Raw genomic sequence first — 23,861 nt, forward strand, 5'->3', positions numbered from 1 at the left:
TATTGAACATCTTTTCATGTATCTCTTGGCCATCTGGATGTCTTCTTTGGAAAAATGTCTGATCATATATTCTGCTCTTTTTTTTAAAAAAAGATTTTATTTATTTATTATTGATGAGAGACACAGAGAGAAAGAGACAGACACAGCAGAGGGAGAAGCAGGCTCCTTGCAGGGAGTCTGATGCAGGACTTGATCTCCAGACTGGGATTACACCCTGAGCTTAAGGCAGATGCTCAACTGCTGAGCTACCCAGGCGTCCCTATCCTGCCCATTTTTAATTGGATGATTTGGTTTTGGGGTGTTGAGTTTTATAAGTTCGTTATTTATTTTGGATACCAGTCTTTTATCAGCTATGTCATTTGTAAATACCTTCTCCCATTCGGTAGGTTGCCTTTTAGTTTTGTTGATTGTTTCCTTTGCAGAACCTTTTTATTTTGTTGAAGCCCCATAGTTTATTTTTGCTTTTATTTCCCTTGCCTGAGGAGGCATATCTAGAAGAATGTTGCTATAGCTGATGTCAGAGAAATTACTGCCTGTGCTCTCTTCAAGAATTGTTACGGTTTCAGATCTTACACTTAGGTCTTTAATCCATTTTGAGTTTGTTTTTGTGTATGGTGCAAGAAAGTGGTCGTTTCATTCTTTTCCATGTAGCTATCAGGTTTTCTTAACACCACTTGTTAAAGAGACTTTTCCCCATTGTATATTCATTCTTCCTTTGTCAAAGGTTAACTGACCATTTATAATTGTGGGTTTATTTCTGGGTTTTCTATTCTATTCCACTGATCTGTGTGTCTCTTTTTATGCCAGCACCACACTGTTTTAATTACTACCACTTTGTAATATAACTTAAAATTTGGAATTGTGATACCTCCAGTTTTTTCTTTTTCACAATTGCTTTGGCAATTACAGGTCTTCTGTGGTTCCACAACAGCTTTAGAATTGTTTGTTCTAGCTCTGTGAAAAATGCTGTTGATATTTTGATAGGGATTGCATTAAATGTGTATGTTGCTTTATTTTTAAGATTTTATTTATTTATTTATGAGAGACACAAAGAGAAAGGCAGAGACATAGGCAGAGGAAGAAGTAGGCTTCTCAAGGGGAGCTCAATGCAGGACTCGATCCCAGGACTCTGGGACCATGCCCTGAGCCAAAGACAGATGTTCAACCACTGAGCCACCCAGGTGTCTCTGTATATTGCTTTGAGTAGTGTAGACATTTTAACAATTTTGTTAATTTTTAAACAAAAGTTAAAGTTTATGTAATCTCTACATCCAACATGGGCTCAAAGTCATGACCCCAACATCAAGAATTAATTGCACGCTCTTTTGACTGAGCCAGCCAGGTGCCCCATTAGTATTTGTTCTTTCAACCTAGGAGCATGGAGTATCTTTCTCTTTCTTTGTGTTGTCTAGAATTTGTTAGCGTTTTATAGTTTTTGGAGTACAAGTCTTTCACCTCTTTGGTTAACTTTATTCCTAGATATATTAAAATTTTTTTAAATGATTTTATTTATTTATTTGAGAGAGAGAGAGAGAGTGAGCACAAGTAGATGTGGGGAGAAGAGGAAGAAACAGACTCCCACTGAGCAAGGAGCCTGGGATCATGATGACCTGACCCGAAAGCAGTTGCTTAACCAACCAAGCCACCCAGGTGCCCTGATATTTTATTTATTTATTTTAGCACAATTATAAATGAGACTGTTTTCTTAATTACACTTCCAAATTCATTCTGTGAGGCCAGTGTTAGCCTGATACCAAACAGATAAAGACACCATAAAAAGGATCGATAGGTCAATATCTCTCATGAATGTAGAGGCAAAAATTTTCAGCAGAATACTAGCAAACAGATTCCAACAGTACATTAAAAAATTATACACCATGATCAAGTGGGATTTATTCCTAACATGTAAGCATGACTCAATATTTGCAAAATAATCAACCTGATATGTTAAATCAGTAAGAGGATAAAAATCATATGATCATTGGGTCCCTGGGTGGCTCAGTCAGTTAAACGTCTGCTTTCAGCTCAGGTCATGATCCTGGAATTGAGCCCCACATTAGTCTCCTTGCGTCTCCCTCTCCCTCTGTGCCTACCCCTATTTGGGTGCTCACATGCTCACGTGTGCATGTGTGCGCTCTCTCTCTCTCTCAAATCTTTTTTAAAAACCCATATGATCATTTCAGTAGATGCAGAAAAAGCATTTGACAAAGTGCATGCAACATCCATCCATGATAAGAATCTTCTGCAGGTGAGTCTAGAGGAAACATTTCAACATAATAAAGGCCTTACATGAAAAACTAAGAGCTTTCTCCCTAAAGTCAGGAATAAGACAAAGATGTCCACTCCCACCACTTTTATGCAACATAGTACTAGAAGTCCTAGCCACAGCAGTTAGACAATATAAAGAAATAAAAGGGATCCAGATTGTTAAGGAAAAAGTAAAACTCTCACTATTTACAGATGACATGATACTGTGTATATAAAAACCCTGAAGACTCTGCCAAAAAACTACTAGAACTGATAAAGGAATTCAGTAAAAATGTAGATACAAAACCAATGTATAAAGAGCTGTTGCATTCCTATACACTATTAATGAAAAATAGAATTTAAGAAACAAAACAAACAAGAATAGGGAAAAAAAAGAGAGGCAATCCAAGAAATAGACTCTTAACTATAGAGAACAAACTGATGGTTACCAGAGGGGAGGTGGGTGAGGAGTGGGTTAAATAAGTGGTGGGGATTAAGGAGTACACTTAGGATGAGCAACCTAGTGTTGTGTGGAAGTGTTGAATTGTACTAAATGTACACCTGAAACTAATATTACACTGCATGTTAACTAACTGGAATTTAAAACTTTTAAGAAATGTACTATATTTGGATTAAGAAAACCTTGATTTAGTATTTATTAATTATGCATCCTTGACTAATTCATTTAGCTCTTTTGGTAGGCTTTAGTTTCTGAACCATAAAATGATGGCATTGGATTTTACCAGTAATTCTTTGTTAGGGCTAAATGCCAAGCAAATGGCCATAGTAAAAAAGAATAATTAGTTATTCGTGAGTAGTGTCTAATCCACACTATGATTGGCAAAGCTAATCCTCTTTTTAGTATGACTTGATTGAGGCATTTAGTGATCAGAAGTAAATATAAAGTATGTTCATAAGACACATATGCTGGCAAATTTAACAAAGGCACGATGAGCACAACAGGAAGTAGCAATTGATTATTTCTATAGTTATAGAATCCTAGTAATACTTGCTTTATTGCCCTTCAGTATAATATTGGTCTGGTTTAGTTTTTACTGAAGATTAAGAGATTCTTTGAGCTGAGTTGTAATGTTTTTACCTTTTCATATATATATATAACTTCTATGTTATTGCCTTTAGGCTAATTTAGCCATCACTCATAGGTGCTTAATAATACCCTTTGTCTTAAGGTTTTGTTATTCGCATGCTGTATATTTTTGACACACAACAGATGTCTAGAAAATAAAGAGAATAATTTTTAGATATTTTAATAAGTTTCCTGGCCATATAAGAAGTTTATATCCTCCTGGAAGTCTTAAGTAATTAATTTTGTTTTCTGATCTTAAGCATTCTTAGAACTTATCAACAAAATATATTATCATTTTTTAATATTAACTGCATTTTACTAAGTTTTTTGTTTTTGTTTTTGTTTTTTTTTTTTGCATTTTACTAACTTTGTAATAGGATCATCGAACTCAATGGTGGACAACCACCTCTTACATATAAAAGATTCCAGACTCTCATCAGCAAAATGGAGCCACTAGAGATACCAGTAGAGACAATTACTTCGGAAGTAGTAGAAAAGTGCACAACTCCTCTGTCTGATGACCATGATGAGAAATATGGGGTCCCTTCACTGGAAGAACTAGGTAGGTGTAAATGAAGTTTTTAGAGTTAATAAATCTCTCAGAAAATCTCACTTCTAATTTGACATATAAGGTTTTTGCTTTAAAAGGGAAAGAAAGGAGAAAAAAGTCTAAAAGAAACTCTTAAGCAAAGAAGTGATAAATCTGTACATTATTTGTTTTATAAATATGATGTATTATCACCTTAAGATGTTTGTTCAAAAGAATAGAGACCATGTTATATCCTTATATGTGAGGACCTATCCAGGGCCCTCAGTTCATTTTTATGCTACTGTCATAATTTTTCTGCAAAGTAGTTTTTCCCAATTATTATGGTTCAATAAAAATTATTTTAGTTCTAGAAGAATATTTTTTCTTTTTTCTGTTTGTTTTTTTTTAGGTTTTGATACAGATGGTTTGCCCTCTGCAGTATGGCCAGGCGGAGAAACTGAAGCACTTACACGTTTGGAAAGGCATTTGGAAAGAAAAGTATAATTATAGATCATGCTTATATTTCCAAACTGGCATTTAAAAAAAATTCACTCTTTTTTAAAAGTAATATACAGACTGTTAAACAGAAGAATTGAAATAGTTAAAATAGCATAAACCTAATTGTTTGAAAATTAACAACCATCTCTTTGTTTGAATATTTTTTTCCTCCTCTGCTGACAATTTCCTCTTTATCTACTACCAGTACTACCTCTTCTATACTTTCTTTGTAAGCTGGTATCTGATGACCATAACTTTGAAGCTATTCTTCTATTTCACCTTTACCTCAATGTCAAGGAGACAGGTTGAAAGTCCTCTCAGCTTGGTGTTAGGAATTTGAATATAATTTATTTCACATGAGTATGTGCTACACGAGGATGGCTGAAACAGAAGAATGCTCACATTTATTCTGTTGTGTTTTTTTATTAAAATATGTTTGTGACTGGGAAAATGAAATTTTATCTCCAAGAACTGTGTAACCTTTAAAAAATATGTCTGTTTTAAACACTCTTTTAATATGGAAAGGCAGTTAGTTAGCATAATTTTCTCTGTGTATTTTCAGGCTTGGGTGGCAAACTTTGAAAGACCTCGAATGAATGCAAATTCCCTGCTCGCTAGCCCTACTGGACTCAGTCCTTATCTCCGATTTGGTTGTTTGTCATGTCGACTATTTTACTTCAAACTCACAGATCTTTACAAAAAGGTATTGTCTAAAACTGAAGCTTATTTTTCAAAATACTTCTTTAAAAATTGCTGATAATAATACTTTGCTTTTTAACCTTAGGTGAAGAAGAATAGTTCCCCTCCCCTTTCCCTTTATGGGCAACTGTTATGGCGTGAATTTTTCTATACAGCAGCAACAAATAATCCACGCTTTGATAAAATGGAAGGAAACCCCATTTGTGTTCAGATTCCTTGGGATAAAAATCCCGAGGCTTTAGCAAAATGGGCAGAAGGCCGGACAGGCTTTCCGTGGATTGATGCCATCATGACACAGCTTCGTCAGGAGGGTTGGATTCACCATTTAGCCAGACATGCAGTAGCTTGCTTCCTGACCCGAGGTGACCTGTGGATTAGTTGGGAAGAAGGAATGAAGGTGAGTATTCTTCTAACTAATGTTAGCACAGTCTTATTTTGAAGGACTCTATACCTTATTAAGACAATTCCTGGAAGTTGTCAATAATTTGATTCATTTATAGTCTTAATTTTTTCAGCAGGTAAAGATTTTAATTCCCTAACACAGGCATACTCTTGGAGAGCAGAATGGTGTATTCAGACAGGAAAAATGGTGAAAACTGGTTTGATTTTTTTTTTAAGAGTTTATTTATTTATTTGAGAGGGAATGCAAGAAACTATAAGCAGGGGGAGTGGCAAAGGGAGAGAAAGAAGCAGGCTCCCTGCTGAGCAGGAAGCGTGATGTGGGCTCCATTCTAGGACCCTAGGGTCATGATATGAGCTGAAGGCAGACATTTTACTGACTGAGCCACCCAAGCACCCCCAGAAAACTGGTTTGATGAACCTAAAGTCATTTCAGAGACTGAACCAGCCTGGCCATCAAGGGAACTATAAGGTTTAACACACTGGACTCATTACATGAAATATTTATAAGTGATCATTTCTGTTACAAAAATGGATTTGCCCAAGAATTCTTAGAAGTAATGAATTTATATTATAAAAATTATGTAACATTTTGCCTCACTTTAACATTATACTTTTTAGTGATCTATTATGTAAAGTGAAGCATACTGCATTTTGTGACATCAACTTGTGGTCATACATAATAGGATTAGATTTTCCCTATCCAGGAACCATTTTTTTTTTTTAAAGATTTATTTATTTATTTGAGAGAGAGAGAGAGAGAGAGAGAGAGAGAGGTAGAAACCTAGGCCGAGAGAGAAGTAGGCTCCTTGCAGGGAGCCTGATGTGGGACTTGATCCCCGGACCTGGGATCATGCCCTGAGCCAAAGGCAGATGCTTAACCGCTGAGCCATCCAGGTATCCCACAAGGACCATTTCTGATCCTCTTTTTTTTTTTTTTCATCTCCTGTATTTCTTAGTACAAAGTTGTACATGAGGTAGATAGATGTATATAGTACACACTTAATGACTTTATAAAAAGGCATTTTAATTCTCTTTCCCTTTTGCTGAAGAAATTCCAAATTTAAACTCTATAATGCTAGTGCTTTTTTTTTTTTTTCTTTTTCGCTAGTACATTTTTAAAGGTCATTTATATTTGGGTGCTCCCTTTATGTAGACCAGTGTATCAAACTTCTAAGTTTTTGTTATTTACTTGGTAGCATCTTTGCTTTCTTGAAAGTGTTTACTGCTTTTTTTCTTGCATTTTTAATTGAATCAGTAGCTTGAGTAATTATTTTATCCTCTTCCCAATAACATTGCAAAGACCAGAGAGATAAGTTCTATTCAGAAATTCACTTATACTACTGATATTTTTCTTTCCCTGAAATAACTCAGTACAGAATAGAACATTGACAAGGAGGCTAACATTGGAATGTTCAATTTTACAGTTCTGTGCTAGATTTTCTTTGCCTTGACTTTTGATCTACAGAGTCCTGGAAAATGCTTGCTTTGAGAATTATATGTGTACAAACTAATTGGTTACTGTTACTTCTGAAGGTATTTGAAGAATTATTGCTTGATGCAGATTGGAGCATAAATGCTGGAAGTTGGATGTGGCTGTCTTGTAGTTCCTTTTTCCAACAGTTTTTTCACTGCTATTGCCCTGTTGGTTTTGGTAGGAGAACAGATCCCAATGGAGACTATATCAGGTAAATCAAGGGTGATTATTACTCAGTTTGGAATAACTAATCCAGGAAGAGTGTTTCATGTTTAAGCAATACTTAAGGTTTTTTTCCACTCATCATGGGCAGCAGAGATGAGGAGATGGGTAAACAAATCATTAAATGGTATTGACTTGATTTTGGTCATTCATAGCTAATAATAAGTTTGTTATAATTTGCTTGTAGTTTATTTTATTAATAGTTTTTCTTCCTTCTCCCAAAAGGCGTTATTTGCCTGTCCTAAGAGGTTTCCCTGCAAAATATATCTATGATCCCTGGAATGCACCAGAAGGTATCCAAAAGGTAGCCAAATGTTTGATAGGAGTTAATTATCCTAAACCAATGGTGAATCATGCTGAGGCAAGCCGTTTGAATATTGAGAGGATGAAGCAGATCTACCAACAGCTTTCACGATATAGAGGACTGGGTATGTCAGTAATTACCTTTGGTTTGTTTCTTTGGCAGGTGTTTATGTACCTATCCTTGAATTTGATCTTGATCATATTTTAATAGGAGTTTTTTTTCCCTTTAGGTCTTCTTGCATCAGTGCCTTCTAATCCTAATGGGAATGGAGGCCTCATGGGATATTCTCCTGGAGAAAATATTCCAGGTTGTAGCAGTGGAAGTAAGTGAAAAGGAAATTTCTATACTTAACATAAAGAGATTAATAATCAAATATATTTTTATTGAATCTCACTGTAATGTTTTTTCTGCATACATGTGTACACACACACACACACACACACACCCTCCCTCATTCCATTAGTGATATTTGGGAGATGGAAAACATTATGTGTAGTAGAATTTAGCTCAAGGTAAAGATCTTGCAAACTGAATGAAGAGGGCAATTTTAAGGGTAAAATGAAACTTATATTTTCTGAAGGCTCATTATTTTTTAGTTTGTTAGGTGCATATCAGGTATCAGGTTATTAGTTAAGGTCAGTGGTCCTGTGAATATGGCCAAAAGATTAATCATACACACGCATAGTCTTTAGTCTTTTTGCACACGAGTTTTTCCTTACAGTCTGATTGATAGTGGTTTTCTATATGATAAATATTTGGTTGCCACATATATTCTTAATGTGTTATTAATAATGTCAAGAAGCCAGTATTTATTGGTAATTGGAATCATTGTGTCAGTTTTCAAAGATTCTAACCAAAAATAGCATCATGGTAATTAATTTGATTAAAAACAAGGCAGCATTTGAGGGATGCTTATTTTTTTTTCCAAAAAGGTCACATGTTTAAAATTGATATTAAGAATAAAACTTATTTTAAAAATTGAGCCATTCTGATTCAGAAATACACTCCATCCTTTTGAGAGCGTAATATTTATTCTCTAACAATTAGATTAAGGAGAAAGGAACAAAACATTCATTTTAACTATCTACTTTGTGCACAGTACAAGGGGATTTTTGCCACATTGTCACAATAACCTGGGAGGTGGTGGTGGAAATAAGCCAAGAAAGGTTAGGTAACTTAACTATGATTCCACAGTAAGTAAAATTCAGATCCAGATCTGACTAGAAATAAAGTCCTTATTGGGCCTCCCCTGCAAATGTAATGCCATATGTACTTTTATAAGATCAAGCATTTTTTTACTGGAATGTCTAGTAGTTGTCAGTGATGGCAGTATACTTCAGAAGTGTTCTTCTGAGAGTCTCCTACAATTTGAACTTCAGTAAGATATCAATTTAGTAGTTTTGTCAGATCTCTTGTTCAGTTCACAGCTTGCTTCCTCTGTCCATACATGAATTTGAGGGACAGAAGTTCTGTGAAGCACATAAATAGCAGGCAGGTAACAGAAGGGTAGGAAGCAACAGGCTTCAGGTGCCCAACTAATGGGTGGTGATGGTACAGACTGCCTCTTGTTCCACTCAAATCTGTATTTATTATTTAGAATTAACCATAAAAACTAATTATGGTAGGAAGTTAAATTGAAATAATTTTGCTTTACAAATACACATGTATTTTATGATACAATAAGATTAATAAATCGTGAAGTACTCTAATCATGTAAATAGTTGGCTGTAACACACTTTGTATTAGGTGCTATGAGGTGAAAAAAGGTATAAATTGTAAGATGCTGCTTCCACATGGAATAGGAAAAAAAAAAAAAGATCATTGAGCACTTAAGGAACTACAGAAGTTTTCTTGCAAGATGGTGGGTTGGGTAGCATTTGGGTAGGCAGCTGAAGGATAGAGCATTGTGGACCTGGAAATGAGAGTGATTATGGAAAGATCCTGAGGGTTTGGACTATGCGATTAAACATTTATCTCCCTTCTGGTTTCTGTTCCATTTGAAAGGACATTTAGATACTTCTGTAGCATATCTCTTTATGCCCTCTACTTACCCTGTTTGTAGGCTTTTATTTTACAGTATCTCAAAGGGCAAGGTTCTTTATGACTTGTACACAGATGACTTGAAGTATTGTTCTTATGATAAAACGCAATCTATGATAGTAATATATTTTAGTTTTTATTTAAACATTTTTTCTATTAAAAATAGTAATTAGCGGGGCAGCCCCAGTGGCGCAGCGGTTTGGCGCCGCCTGCAGCCTGGGGTGTGATCCTGGGGACCTGGGATCAAGTCCCATGCCGGGCTCCCTGCATGGAGCCTGCTTCTCCCTCTGCCTGTGTCTCTGCCTCTCAGTCTCTCTCTCTCTTGCTGAATAAAATGAATAAATCTTTAAAAAAAATAAAAATAGTAATTAGCATTATTAGTCATTAAGGAAATGCAAATTAAAACCCCTAAGAGATGATATTTCATACCCACTTAGGGTAACCAACTATCACTGATTACCTGGGATTGAGGGGCTTCCTGAGACCTGGGACTTACAGTGCTAACACTTGAAAAATCCCAGATAAACTGGAGTGAATTGGTTACCCTGAACTCACTCCAGTGCCTAAAAACATGATAGACCGTAAAAAGTGTTGTGGAGGATGTGAAGAGACTGGAACCCTCATATGTTGTTGAGAGATGGGCTGTAAAATGGTACAGCCACTTTGGGAAACAGGTTGGCAGTTTCTTACAAGCTAAACATTAATTTAACATACAATCCAGAAATTCCATTCCTAAGTATCTATTCAAAAGAAATGAAAATATATGTCTACACAAAGACTTAAGAATCAGAAGAATGTTTATGATAGTTTTATTTATAATAGTCAAAATATGGCACATCCACACAATGGAATATTCATTAATAAGAAGGAATAAAATGCTGGTACATGCTACAACATGGATAAACCTCAAAAATATTAAGTTAAAGAATCTAGACATAAAAGACCACATACTGCACAATTCCATTTATATGAACTATCTAGAAGAGGTGTATCTTCAAAATAAACCAAGGAAGTTAATGGTTAATTTAGATATAGGGGTAGGAATGAGAATGAATGCAAATGGGGATGAAAATGTTCTAAAATTGGATTGTCCTGATGATTACAGAACTCTGTAAAGTTACTAAAAATTATTGAATTGTATACTTAAAACAGGAATTTTATCTTATGTAAATTGTACCTCAGAACTGCTTTTAAAAAAACCATTCACAGGAATCCCTGGGTGGCTCAATGGTTTAGCGCCTGCCTTCGGTCCAGGGTGTGATCCTGGAGTCCTGGGATCGAGTCCCACATCAGGCTCCCTGCATGGAGCCTGCTTTTCCCTCTGCCTGTGTCTCTGCCAGTCTCTCTCTCTCTCTCTCTCATGAATAAATAAATAAAATCTTTAGAAAAAAATAAAATAAAAATTAAAAAAAACTATCCACTATATATAATTTCGGAAATTCAGAAAAATAGAAAAGAAGAAAAAATCACCCACAATTCCATTCAGTAAAGACAGTTACTATAAAAATTTTGGTATATTTCCTTTGAATATCTTTTCTGTGCAGTTTTCCCTCTATAATATCTTTAAGTTACAATTTTATGAGTGAAAAACCCTTGGTGCTACGGACAGTGTAACATAAGAGGAGTATGATCATATAAACTTTTTGCCCTTAGAAAATGTGGGATTTTTTTAAAAACAACAAATATGGGTTTTTTAAAGTTGTTTTCATTCTAAAATTCCCATCTTATATAATCTTGGCATTTGAAATTTAACTACTGGAGTGTCTTTGAAGACATAATGAATATGGGGATTTCTGATTTTTCTAAGTAGCTATGCTAGTCATAAGCCAGTTGGTCTAGCAAAGATCTTTACTCATTGTCTCTTATACTGTTATTCTTGTGAAAATATAATTTATTGTATTTTTATGGGAAAGTAATAGGCAGTTGAGATATTCATGAATTTAGAGACACAGGAAGATTCTGAGTGACTAATTATTTAGCTCTGTAAAGAATAAAATGCTGTCTTAAGGAAATTCTGAATGTATTTATTGAGCTTATTAATTTGCCTTTCATCTTCAAAACTAATCACTCCTGATTAATACTATAATTTATAATTTCTCTTGCTCGTTTTTGAACTTTATAGAGTCCTGCTGTTTGTATTCTTTTTTGTATGTGGCTGCTTTCACTCAGTATTTTTTGTTTATGAGATTATTATTTGTCTTAGAACTGGAAGTGGAATAAAATTAATGAAGTTGAGAAAATGAGGTGACTAGTCCGTGATTTAGCCTATCTCTGTGATTCTTCCAGTAAAATTGACTTTTCTTTCCTTGGTATCCCCACTGTATGCCATAAAAGCCTCCACCCCAGCTTAGTAATATTTGTATCCCTAGTACCTGGTATAATCTGTAGCATAAAGGAGCACTTGACAAATGTATAAGTGTGACTAATGTATAAGGTGTATTTGTTGAGATTTCCTTTCTTTTTTTAAAAAAATTTATTTATGGGACGCTTTGGTGGCTCAGTGGTTGAGCCTCTGCCTTTGGCTTAGGTCGTGATCCTAGGGTCTGGGATCGAGTCCCTCATCGGGCTCTCTGCAGGAAGCCTGCTTCTCCCTCTGCCTGCATTTCTGCCTCTCTCTGTGTGTGTGTGTGTCTCTTATGAATAAAAAAATAAAATCTTTTTTAAAAATTTATTTATTTTAGAGAGAAAGAGAGCAGGGGGAGGGAGAGAAGGAGGTAGAGAATCCCAAACAGACTGCCTGCTGATTGGGGAACCTGACTCAGGGCTCCATCCTGAGATCATGACCCAAGCGGAAACTGAGTCCAGTGCTCAACCAACTTAGCTACCCAGGCACCCCTGTTGAAGTTTCTGTGATTGCAAAATATATGCAATATGAAACTTAGCATTTAACCATTTTAAATGTACAATTCAGTAGAATTAAGTACATTCACATTGTTATGTGAAGTTTTATTTTTTTTAAAGATTTTTATTTATTTATTCATGAGAGAACAGAGAGAGAGAGAGAGGCAGAGACACAGGCAGAGGGAGAAGCAGGCTCCATGCAGGGAGCCCGACGTGGGACTCGATCCTGGGACTCCAGGATCACGCCCTGGGCTGAAGGCAGGCACTTTAACTGCTGAACCACCCAGGTGTCCCTGTTATGTGAAGTTTTAAATAATCTTGTACAATAATGCAAGGCAGCAAGTATCACTATTAGGGTAAGTCTGATGATAAAACCAGGAGTAGCACCATTCAGTGGTGAATTTGCTGTAGTCCAGAATCCGACCTTCAACCTTACAAGTCCAAGAACTGAGTGTTTTTAGTATAATTAGAGGTGACCTTAAGCATCTGACTCTTGATTTGGCTTAGGTCATGATCTCAAGGTAGTTAGATCAAACCCCACATCTGCTCCACCCTGGTTATGGAGCCTGCTTAAAAGATTCTCTTTCTCCCTTTGCCCCTCCCCCTCAAACAAACAAACCATGTGATTTAAAATATCAACAGGGAATACTAATTATTTATGATGGAGGTATCCCTTTCCAGTGGTAAAAGGCCCCATCCCGGATCAGGGCATGCACTTTCCCAGTTTGGAGTACCTGAAAAGCCGAATCCTTTATCCAGAGGAACTTGAGCATGAAATTAAGTAGATTGCCTTGTTCAAACCATGAGGTGACTTTTCTTAGTGGGTAGAATGTGCATATTTGTCCATAATATAGACACACTGACAAAAATGTTTCTCTAGCGCACCTACCATCTGTGTCAACCCGTTCTCCTATAACATTATGTCTTTTTAGAAAGATTAATATAATTCCTTAGGCTAGGTAACTGCCACATTGTGTTTCCTCCTCCTTGTGTGCTTTGAATTTTTTAATTCTCATCTGGCAGACCCTATTCACTTATCTCCAAGGACATATGTTTTGGCCAGGCACTGAATGTGGAATCAAGGGACAAGAAGTGAAAGGATATATATCTCACTGTTGCCCTATATTTTGCTTCCATGGTCAAGTGTCTAATTGTCATTCAGTAAAGAAATGTTTTTTAGACAAAGATTTTTAGTGATACTGCCTTTGAACCAAAAGTCAACATTTCTATGATCCTAAGTTTAAATTTTCCTAATTTGGGCGTGTGATTTTGGTTCCTGTGAAGGATTGAGGTTTAGTCCTAAAAAGCATAAATGCCTTTAATACAATTATTTAAAAATGAATTTGTAGTCTTAATACATATGACTTGGAATTTAAGTAATTTTACTGTGTTTTAAATACTAACAGGTTGCTCTCAAGGGAGTGGTATTTTACACTATGCTCATGGAGACAGTCAGCAAACTCACCTATTAAAGCAAGGTAAGAATGAAGCATTTGAGCATACTGTTCTTTGTACCTTTCCTATCTTAAATATACATTTTTTAAATATATAGGAAGAAGCTCCGTGGGCACTGGTCTCAGCAGTGGGAAACGTCCTAGTGAGGAAGAGGACACACAGACTATCATCGGTCCTAAAGTCCAGCGACAGAGCACTAATTAGGTAAATATTTTAGAGCTCGATTTCTTGTTTTAGTGTGTAATCAACATAAATTAAGACAATTTCCAAAATGGAGCTAATCATTTTTTTCAAACTAGAGAGACTGAGGCATACATTTTTCAGTGATTATTATAAAATCATTTAATTCTTAGACAAGAGAAGTGCATCTCTGCTTTTCAGATTGTTGCACTAGATTTTATGGTCATCTTAATTGATGATCTTTAAATTTGGAAAACTTATGATATTGTGCTTAAGTGATTTCTCAGAAAAAGATATCCTTTTCACTTCCTTACTATGTGACCATGAATTTAAAACAATTAGTGACTTTTTATTTTAGTGGCATTAATATAATTCTTTTATGAACTTTTTCCCAAATCTTTGTCTCTTAAATATTTGTTTCTTTTTCCTATTGTGATACTGCTGAAATCTAAATTCTTTCCAGTTCAAGAATAGTTTAATTTTTTAAGATATTGTCCTTTTTCTTAGAGGTATAAAAAAGCCATGGTGGCTATATCCATGTGGAATATTCATGTGGAATATTATTTTATGATTTAAATTTATATGAAAAGCATCTATAGCAGTATATTTGCCAGTTTTTAAAGACTTATTTCTTCAGTTATCTTAAACTGTTTGCATTTTTAAAATTATTGCTAACTATATTTATCATGGTGAACATTGAGTTATGTATGCAGTTGTTGAATCAATATGATGTACACTTGAAACTTAATATAATATTGTATGTTAGTTATACTTCAGTAATAATATATATATGAACAGCAATAATAAAAAGTAAGTTTAAAAAATTGCTGTTTTTTTAGTATCAATTCTAATTAGACTGTAAATTTCTTGAAGATAAGATCAGTAAACACTCATCAAATTTTTATCATTTAATTCCTTGCAATCAAACTTTACCCAGTTTTTTTTTCCCCCTTAAATCACAGAAAACATTCAGGAGGAATACTGTTGCAGCTGAAATTGGTGGGGAGTTCAATACTTATTTTAGTTAAATTATTTAAAATGTTCTTCATTGATGGAAAGCAGTTACATTTTGAAATGCATTGTTTCTAATGACATTTCTGTAGTTTTAAACTTTTTAATGAATTTCGCATAGGACAAATGGTAATTTGTATATAAAGAACTTGGTAAAAAATTTGCTTAATGTAAATATAAATAGTCACAATTAGTATAGACCCATCAATATATTTTTGATAATTTTTCATGTATGGTAAAAGTTACAGTGGCAAACTGATATTCTGATATAAAAAAGTTTTGAGAGTCAATGTGGGAAAATAAGGAGGTTTTTAGATTTTCTTAAAAGACTTTGTTAAAATTTTAGGACAAAATTTTCTTGACATCATTGTTTGATCTAACTTTACACTTTGATAATAATGTTTTAGAAAATGTGTGCAATCAAAATTGGTAGTTAGAGCTTCTGTTAACACAGACAATATATGTTTTAAAGCTTCATGTATGCCTGTTTTGACCCAAATCTGTGGAAGTATCATGTGTTAAGTTCTCCCTGTCTCCCTTTGTTCATTTACAGCTAAGTGACCTTGTTATTAAAGTATATGCATATATGGAATCTTGTGTACTTGGTGGTGGTTGTTTTTTCTTTTCTTCTTTTTTGTTTTTGTTTTAGGGTAAGGGGGAGAGCGTTGTTACATGAGATGTGATTACAAACTAGAGGGTCTATAAACCACATATAATAACCATTCTGGATGAAGGAACAGCTCCCTTTTATTTAGTAGTATAGTATTTTTCAAAATTATTCCAAATAAGATTACTATCTTCCAAATGCTTTATACTTTAAAAAATACCTATCTGGAAGAAAGATTTATTTTTTGTTTGTTTTTCTGTTTTTTTTTTTTTTTTTTTTTTGGAAGAAAGATTTAAAATCAAAGAGGTTATTTCAGGTAATGGGGCTTGTAACCATGAGTTAGTCATAACAGTTAATAATGTGGGCTCTGGAGTCCAAGGCTTGGCTCTGCCACTCATTAGCTTTGACACTTTAAAAAAAAAAAAAGATTTTATTTATTTATTCATGAGAGACATAGAGAGGCAGAGATGCAGGCTCCTCGCAGGGAGCCCAATGTGGGACTCCATCCCCGGACCCCGGGATGACGACCTGAGCTGAAGGCAGATGCTCAACTGCTGAGCCACCCAGGCATCCTTCGCTTTGAGATCTTGGGCAAGTTATTAACTTTCTGTGCCTTTTTTTTTCTTATCTACAATACAGGGATGAGAATAGTATCTGCTTCATACTACATATGAAATGTTCATAAGAGCACCTGGCATGTGGCAGGATAGTCCTTAGGCATTAGCTGCAGGTCTGCTCTGTGTTGTATAGCTCCTTAGATTGTGCAGTGTGTATATAGTCTGCCTTACTGTAAGCTGCAGCTGTGGTTGGCCGTTGTTATTTTCATTACTATTATTATCCCATTCCTGTCTATTGTAGGCTAGTTTTTGCCTTTTGGAATTGTGGCTTTTTATTTTCCCAGTCTTTAGTTGTGATAGATGTTCAGTGTGATAATTGTACTTGAAGATAACTTAAGAATAATTTGAGTCTAACATCCAAAAACAAAACAAAAAAAAATAAAATAAAATCCAAAAACAGTAATATATATTTTTATATGATATGCATTTTAAAAAGCATCCTGAGTAATGAATTAATACTGATTGATAATATTGATTAATAAGTTTCATTACTGAGGAAAGAAAAAATATGCCTCTCTTTCACCACTGTTAATAAAGAGTGATATTTTAATTGTTTTTCATGATGGCTTGTATTTAACAAACTACTCTTTGGACTTGATTGTACTGTACAGCATTGAGAAATTCATAGACCTGGGATTTGCCATCATCCAAGGGAATAAAAGATTCGGTGTCGTTTTTTGTTTTGTTTTTTGTTTTGTTTTGTTTTGTTCTTTTTAAGTAAGCTCCACAACACTGGGCTTGAACTCATAAGCCTGAGATCAGGACCTGAGCAGAGATCAAGAGTCAGATGCTTAACAGACTGAGCCACCCGGCTACCCCCCTAAAAGATTCAGTTTTAATATGAATAAATATTTAAGTAAAAGAACATTGTTTCAGCATTGACACTTATATTTTACTTTTAAATGTAAGGGGATTTTGTTTTTTAGGGGGTTTTGGAAAGCTTTTTCAGTTTGTTTAAATTGTAACTAAAAAGAATCACTGAAAGGGAAAGACAGGTATCAGTGTATTCCAGTAGAGCAAGTGTTTGAATAGTGTTTTCCCCTAAGCAAGAAAGGTTAGTGTTCTGAAAACCCTGCTAGTGGTTGAGGGATTTAAGAACTTTTATTCATTCAGGAAATATATCTTGAAATCTTGTTAACAAAACCTGTTCTGTTCTGGCAACTTGGAAAAATTGAGTTGAGGAAAATGAACTTTTGAAAGAACCTTTGCAAAGTTTTTATGTTTTTACATTCAGTTGAAATAAATTCATAAACCTGGGATATAAAAGACTAATAATAATATATTTTTAATGCACCTCTTAAGTACTAGACACTTCAGGATCTGCCCACAATTTCAAACATGTTTATAATATTCTTATAGGTAATATCCATAATATTGGCTACTTTCCTCCATTTCTCCATTCAAGTGGGCTTTTTTTTTCCGTGATTGCATGTGTCCTAGAAATTCACTGAATACTTGGAATGGAAAAAATTTTAGGTAGCATTTATTTAATACAGTTGACATTGCTGACTTGGTAAATTTCAATTTGATCACAATGCACAGGGTCATATGTATTGCCATTTCTTAACACAATTATGTGGAGCCCTGGTACAAGCTAAACTGCCAGCGCCTAGTGTGCATGTTTGCTCCCGTCTTCCTGGTCAGCGATTGCAGCATGTACTTCTAAGGTGCTTGAGTTTACACTCCTTAATTTCCTTCTCTTCTCTGTATCCTACTCTAATTCCCTTTTACTAAATGCAGTGAAACATTTTGGTTTATCTGGACCCCAGATCCTTGTATTGCAGGAAAAAAATGTTCAATAAAGCCACGAATTAATAGGATTTTTATATAAGGATAACTCAGAAGGAGAAGGATTACTGGACCACTCCCTGATCTCACATACATTAGCTACTCATTTAATTCTAGAATGTCCTGGAGATCAAAATTGATCTTGAGATAAGGAGCTAGAATTCTTGCTGCTACTTTGTGTAATTAAAGTACAAATGTCAGTCCCTCTCAAAAAGCCTACTGAGCACAAACTATATTAAGGCTAGACTCCAGTTAGCAATTACTGGGTTCCTATAATGTGTCACATACTGTTCATAGGAAAATAAATTCATAAGTATCCACAGGGAGTTCACAAAATGAGAGGGCAGTCTGGAAGACTTATAGTGGTGTATGTTCAGGCCACGTTAGAGTTGTGCACAGTGTGCTGTGAAACATGAAAGGAGAGATCTCCAGTCTAGGAAAAATCACAGTTTTCTCACTCCAACTCTACACAGGAGTATAGGACAACTAGGCAGGGTGGGGGCACCCTGTCTTTGGAAACGAAATTGACCTTGTTGGGATTAATGTTATGGGTTGTGAATGTCTTTGTCCTCCACTGTTCTACGTGTAAACTTCATCAGGACAGGGAATGTACTTTATTATTATTATTACCCTCTTGTCTTGTCTTCTCATAGCTGTTTCACATGCTTGGAACTTAATAGGCATACCATAAAGATTTGTTGATTGATAAATAAATGTGAAAATAAATGGGATAGACATTGAGACTGGCTTTAAGGAGAGATTAGTTTATGAGGTTAACATCACAGGTAATAATTAGAATGTAAACCACTGGGCAGTTCATCAGAAAAGGCAAGTTTAGGTCAAAGTGGCAGGCTTTTTTTTCTTTTCTTTTCTTTTCTTTTTTCTTTTCTTTCTTTCTTTCTTTTTTTTTTTTTTTTTGAGGGGGAGGCTTTTAAAGACGAGTTAGACACAGTCGCTCACTACTGGGGGCGGGTGGGAGAGGTAGCAGGAAGACTAGATATGTTCCAAAGAGGGGTTTTTTTGGGTTGTTTTTTGATCTACATTTCTTTTGTAAATTAGTTCTTTACCTATCAAATTATTTTTGGAACTCTGAATGGCTATAACTTAGAGGTACAGCGGTTTCTGAGTTACTTTTACGTTTCTTCTTATGGGCTGGTGACATTCCCCAAGGTACCGCACTCCCGGGTTCCTAATTGCTGGCAGGGAAAGGGTGTGAAAATGCCAGGCGCAATAACTGCTGGCACCGGGCTGTGTTCCCAAGAAGGCGGATTCCCACGCCGGCCGCCCCCCGCCGCGCAGCCCCGCCCCCGCCGCGCAGCCCCGCCCCCGCCGCGCAGGCACGCCTTGCGTGAGGGTCACGTAGCCTGTGTCCCGCACCTTGATTGGCTGTGTTGGGACTGCGGTTACGTCCTCGGGCTCCGATTGGCTGCGGGTAGAGGAGCTGGTGGCCGGGACGGCGGTGCCGAGGGGAGTTCGCGGCGTTCTCGGGACCCTAGTCTCGGGACCCTGCCCCCTGTTCCCAGGCCTCGGGAAGACTGCAGGCTACGGGAAGTCTCTGCGGGGGGAGGGAGGAAGGACGGAGGGACCCGGGACTCACTGCGTCTTGCATGGAGTGGACAGGTGAGTCGCACACCTTTCTCCGCCCCCGGGGGTGAGCCTTAGCCACGCCCCGGCTGACAGGCGTGGGTCGGGGGCCGCGCACCGCGGAACCGGACCCCACCCCCCTCGTCCCCCCCCCTCCCCGCCCCCCGCCAGCCGCTCAGCGCGCTCGGGCTGCTTGGCGGTGGATGCCCAGGCGCCGCAAGTCAGAAGCTCCTCTGGAAAAGCGCAGGCCCCACACGATGGATGTGTGGCTTTCGCTCATTCCCGGAGATTCTCTTCCTTCGGTTCTCATTTTTACTTCCTAACAAATATTGGGGTTAATTTGGAACTGTCAGCAGGTCATACAGGTTATAAGAGTAGAACTTAATTATTACTGATGTTGTGGAGCGAACTGTATTAAGTATGAAAATTGCACACATTCCAGAATTGAACTTAACTCCTCAAGAATGCTTAAGAAACATGAAGTATCTGGGGATAGACCATGTTATGAGTTAACATTTGCTAAGAGCATTACTGTGTAGGGCACAGGCTAAGAGCTGTACTCTGGAGCCAAGTTGTTGGGTTTGAATCCAAGATCTGCCCTTTATTAGCTGAGCAGCCTTGGGAAGGTTACTTTACTCTGTTTCCTCATCTTTAAAATGGGCTGTGGTGGTTTAATAACGTTTCCAAATGCTCTGTAAGTGGTTTATGGTATTAACATAGTCTTCACAGTCACTCAGGATATAGTGTCCCCATTTCCTGACACTGAGGCACAGAGAGGTGATGTGACTTTTTCCCAAGTCCCAACACAACCAATGACCAGGAATTAAGCTCTGGCAGACCACAGTTTTACATACCATATTAGATTGCCTCATGGAGTGGGTTTATGCATTCAGTCTCAGTTGTCAAATAACTGATTTTGTTCCTCTGTGGGCCAAGTTCTTTGCTGGGAACAAGAGAGAGACAAACAGCACTCAGACCCTGTCCTCCCAGTGCTTGCAATCTAGTGCAGATTGTTTATAGCTGGGCTGCAGGGTGCCCATGAATCCTGGTAAAATCTTTTGCAAGACGGGAGTATAGGTCTTCTCTCCGCCCCTTTTTGGGAAGAGTCTGGCTCTTACCAGGTTCTCTAATGGGTCTGTGATCCAAAGATATGAAGAAACATTTTGGCAGAAGACCTGACAAATGTAATGTAATGACTGACAGCACAGCATGAGCTTTAAAAAAGGAAAACCACTGGTTGAATGGATGAAGAACTTTACAGGAGTTTCACTGCTACAGTAGGGTCAAGAGGGTGCTGTGTGAGGGCACACATGAGGTCCTCCTGTCCAGGAATGCCCCCTAGAGTCAGCAATGCCAATGAAGTGAAGGGTAGGGAAGCAATTCATTGGAACATGGCCCTCATGGAGGGTGAGAGAAAAACACATGAACAGCTGCAGCTATGACAGTGGCACAAGGAGAGGTCTGTGGTGCCATCAAAGCCTATAATGGGGACTGGAGGCTTCATCCATTTATGATGGAAGTTTTCCTGAGAAAGTGACACTCAGACCTAGGAGTTAGGCAGGGGCACTTTGGGCATGGGCAAAGCCTTCAAAGCCCCGGTGATAGGAACCGGTACAGTACCAGGGACTGGAAAGAACTGGGTGGCTGTGGGGTTGGGGATGAGGCGGGCGAGCACAGATTTGGATGGTAACAGAACCCAGACAGAAAGGCAGTTTAGACCATGGTGTAAAGGCATTTTTATTTTGTTTTATGTCTTTATCCTAAAGTGCCATTGAAAAGTTTATTGCAGGGAGGTGACAAGATCACATTTTGAGAAGAAGTTGGAGAGAAGCCCAAGTGATTAACTGAAGCCCTGGATGAGGACAGGATCTCTGAGGAGAAACTGGAAGGTAAGAAGAAGAGAAGGTCTAGAATCAAGCCTTTAAGATGAGCCTGCAGAGGAGAGAGATAAAGGGAAGTCAGAGTGTAGCAGGGAGGGGGAGGAAAGCTGAGAGAGGGGGAAGTCCTGGAAATCAGGTGAGAGTATTTCATGGAGAAAGTAGTCAACCCTGCTGAAAGCTGCAGAGGTCAAAAGAGGAACCAACAGGACTCATCGGCTCTAATCGCATGGAAGGTTTTTACTGCGATCTATATAATAGGAGGAGAGGAAGTGGAAAGAAAGATCTGCAAGAATTAAGTGGGGGTAAGAGAAAATAGGATTTTAGCTGGAGTGGAAGGTGTTTAGTGGAAGTGGAGTGAGAAGAGCCATTGAGCTGAGAGAGTGAGTCTGTGAGAAAGAAGGGCTCTGGAGATTTCAGGGCAGAGAGGTTGGGATCAGCACAGCAGCAGGGATTACCCTGCATACTGAAAGGTATAGCTATAGGAAAGGGCGGAGTAAGCTGGAGGTCCGAGCTGAGGAGATTTGACATCATTGGTTGGGGATGTGCAAGAGTGCGTTGACCCAGAGGTGGTTTTACAAGGTGTGGCAGAGGTAGCCAAGTGTGCGGCAAAGAAATTAGCCTCGGGGCTCATTCAGGGACTTGTAGGATAGTGGGGGGGGGGGGAGGGCGGGAGGGCAGAGGCAGGTGGAATCCCAGGCTACACCTAATGTAGGGTTAAGGAGGCCTCACAGATGGTGAAGAAAGGAAAGATTGTTCAAAAACAGTGCTTAGAGACAAACTAACCTTTTGATAATCTGTTTAGACTTTCAGCTCACACCAGAAATGTCAAGTGAATTAAAGGAGCTCACTTTTTAAAATCAAAAATATAGAAGGACATATGGGTGAATTTTTATCTGATGACATATATATAAGCAGTAGGAATCATCAAGGAAAGGAAAACTTCCGTGACCCTTGACCACTAAAAATTAACCACTCTGTTCTGACACGTGCTCTACTGTGTATGAACCTTGAAGATGTTATGCCAAGTGCAAAACATAAGCCAAATGCAACAGGACAAATACTGTTTGATACCATTTATGTGAAGTACCAGGAATAGGCAAATTCCTAGAGACAGAAAGTAGAAAAGAAATTACCAGGGGCTGAGAGGAGGAAGGATTGGGGAGTAATTGTTTAATGTGAAAGGAGTTTGTGTTTGGGGTAATGAAAAAGTTCTGGAAATAGTGGTAGCGGTTATACAACATTATGAATTTACTTACTACCACTGGATTTTATACTTAAAAATGGTTACAGTGGTAAAGTTTATACCTTACCACAATAAAAAATGTAAGCACTTTGATAATTCTGGAATATACCATAAAAAACTGAAAGTGAACTAGAGAGATGATTGTGTGTTTTTTTTTTAATATATGAAGAGTTTGTATAAGTTTTTTAAAAAGCAAAAAGATTGCAGTTTAGAAAGGAATAGTTCATTCACAAAAGGAATTAAAGATGGGCAAAATAATGCATTAAGCTCAGCCTCATTAATAGAAGAAAATGAAGTTAAATTAGTATTGTGTTCATTTTTCAGACATTAAAATTAAAAATGATGAATCAGGGGACACCTAGGTGGCTTAGCAGTTGAGCCTTCGGCTCAGGGTGTGATCCTACAGTCTAGGGATCGAGTCCCACATCGGGCTCCCTGCATGGAGCCTGCTTCTCCCTCTGCCCATGTCTCTGCCTCTCTCTCTCTCTCTCTGTGTCTCTCCTGAATAAATAAATAAAATCTTTAAAAAAATTTAAAAAAAAACTGATGAATCAGTCATACTGCTTGGTCAACTGAGTTATTCGTCTGGATAGTAAGTTAACAACCTAGCTTTTCAAATGTTCTCACATCTCCTCTTCAGTAATTCTACTCCTAGGAATTCATCCTAAAAGAAAAAATGATGAAATGTGGACAGATAACAGTCACCATATAACAGGTATTACAAATAGCTCAAATACTCAGGAGATGAATTACAGAATTACAATATATCTATCCCATATATCGTGTACTCATTTTAAATGTTTATGGAGTGTTTTTGATGCCAAGGTTACTTAGAGTGGATAAAATAAAAGAAGAAATAACTTGTATATATAATGTGTGTTAATTATAGAGGAGTCACAACATTTGTGTTCTTCACTTTTGCAGTCAACTGTTTGCTCATCAGAGAGAGAGTGAGAAGGAGCAAGATGGCTTTAATTGTGAGACAACTCACTGAGCACATAATAGTTCACCCTGAAGTAAGCAGGAAATGTGAGACGGCCTGCTTTACCCTCAGACTCATTGGGCAGGAACATCTTGGTGTGGTCAGCATGGTGCTAATGTTTAATCTGTCATTTTGTATAGTACAACCCCCTCACTAAACCAAATATTTCAT

The 23,861-nt window shown here is 37.2% G+C and overlaps 1 protein-coding gene across 3 annotated transcripts in view; it reads left to right on the top strand.

Annotated features, from left to right (window-relative positions):
* The window catches only part of CRY1 (cryptochrome circadian regulator 1), a 98,132-nt gene that overhangs the window by 70,251 nt on the left and 4,020 nt on the right, over positions 1-23,861 (top strand). The window contains exons 4-13 of one of the 3 annotated variants that reach the window (XM_026010936.2): positions 3,712-3,896; positions 4,273-4,361; positions 4,924-5,064; positions 5,146-5,457; positions 6,996-7,147; positions 7,384-7,586; positions 7,692-7,784; positions 13,750-13,821; positions 13,896-14,002; positions 14,941-15,581. In XM_026010936.2, the coding sequence (XP_025866721.1) occupies positions 3,712-3,896; positions 4,273-4,361; positions 4,924-5,064; positions 5,146-5,457; positions 6,996-7,147; positions 7,384-7,586; positions 7,692-7,784; positions 13,750-13,821; positions 13,896-14,002 (1,354 nt within the window). In that variant the 3' untranslated portion in view covers positions 14,941-15,581. Of the gene's footprint in view, positions 1-3,711; positions 3,897-4,272; positions 4,362-4,923; positions 5,065-5,145; positions 5,458-6,995; positions 7,148-7,383; positions 7,587-7,691; positions 7,785-13,749; positions 13,822-13,895; positions 14,003-14,940; positions 15,582-23,861 lie in introns of those variants that run through there. The other 2 variants (XM_072741887.1, XM_026010937.2) reach the window with 2 other exon arrangements.

Source organism: Vulpes vulpes, chromosome 16, assembly GCF_048418805.1.
Source record: "Vulpes vulpes isolate BD-2025 chromosome 16, VulVul3, whole genome shotgun sequence".
In the NCBI taxonomy this organism is placed as follows: domain Eukaryota; kingdom Metazoa; phylum Chordata; class Mammalia; order Carnivora; family Canidae; genus Vulpes; species Vulpes vulpes.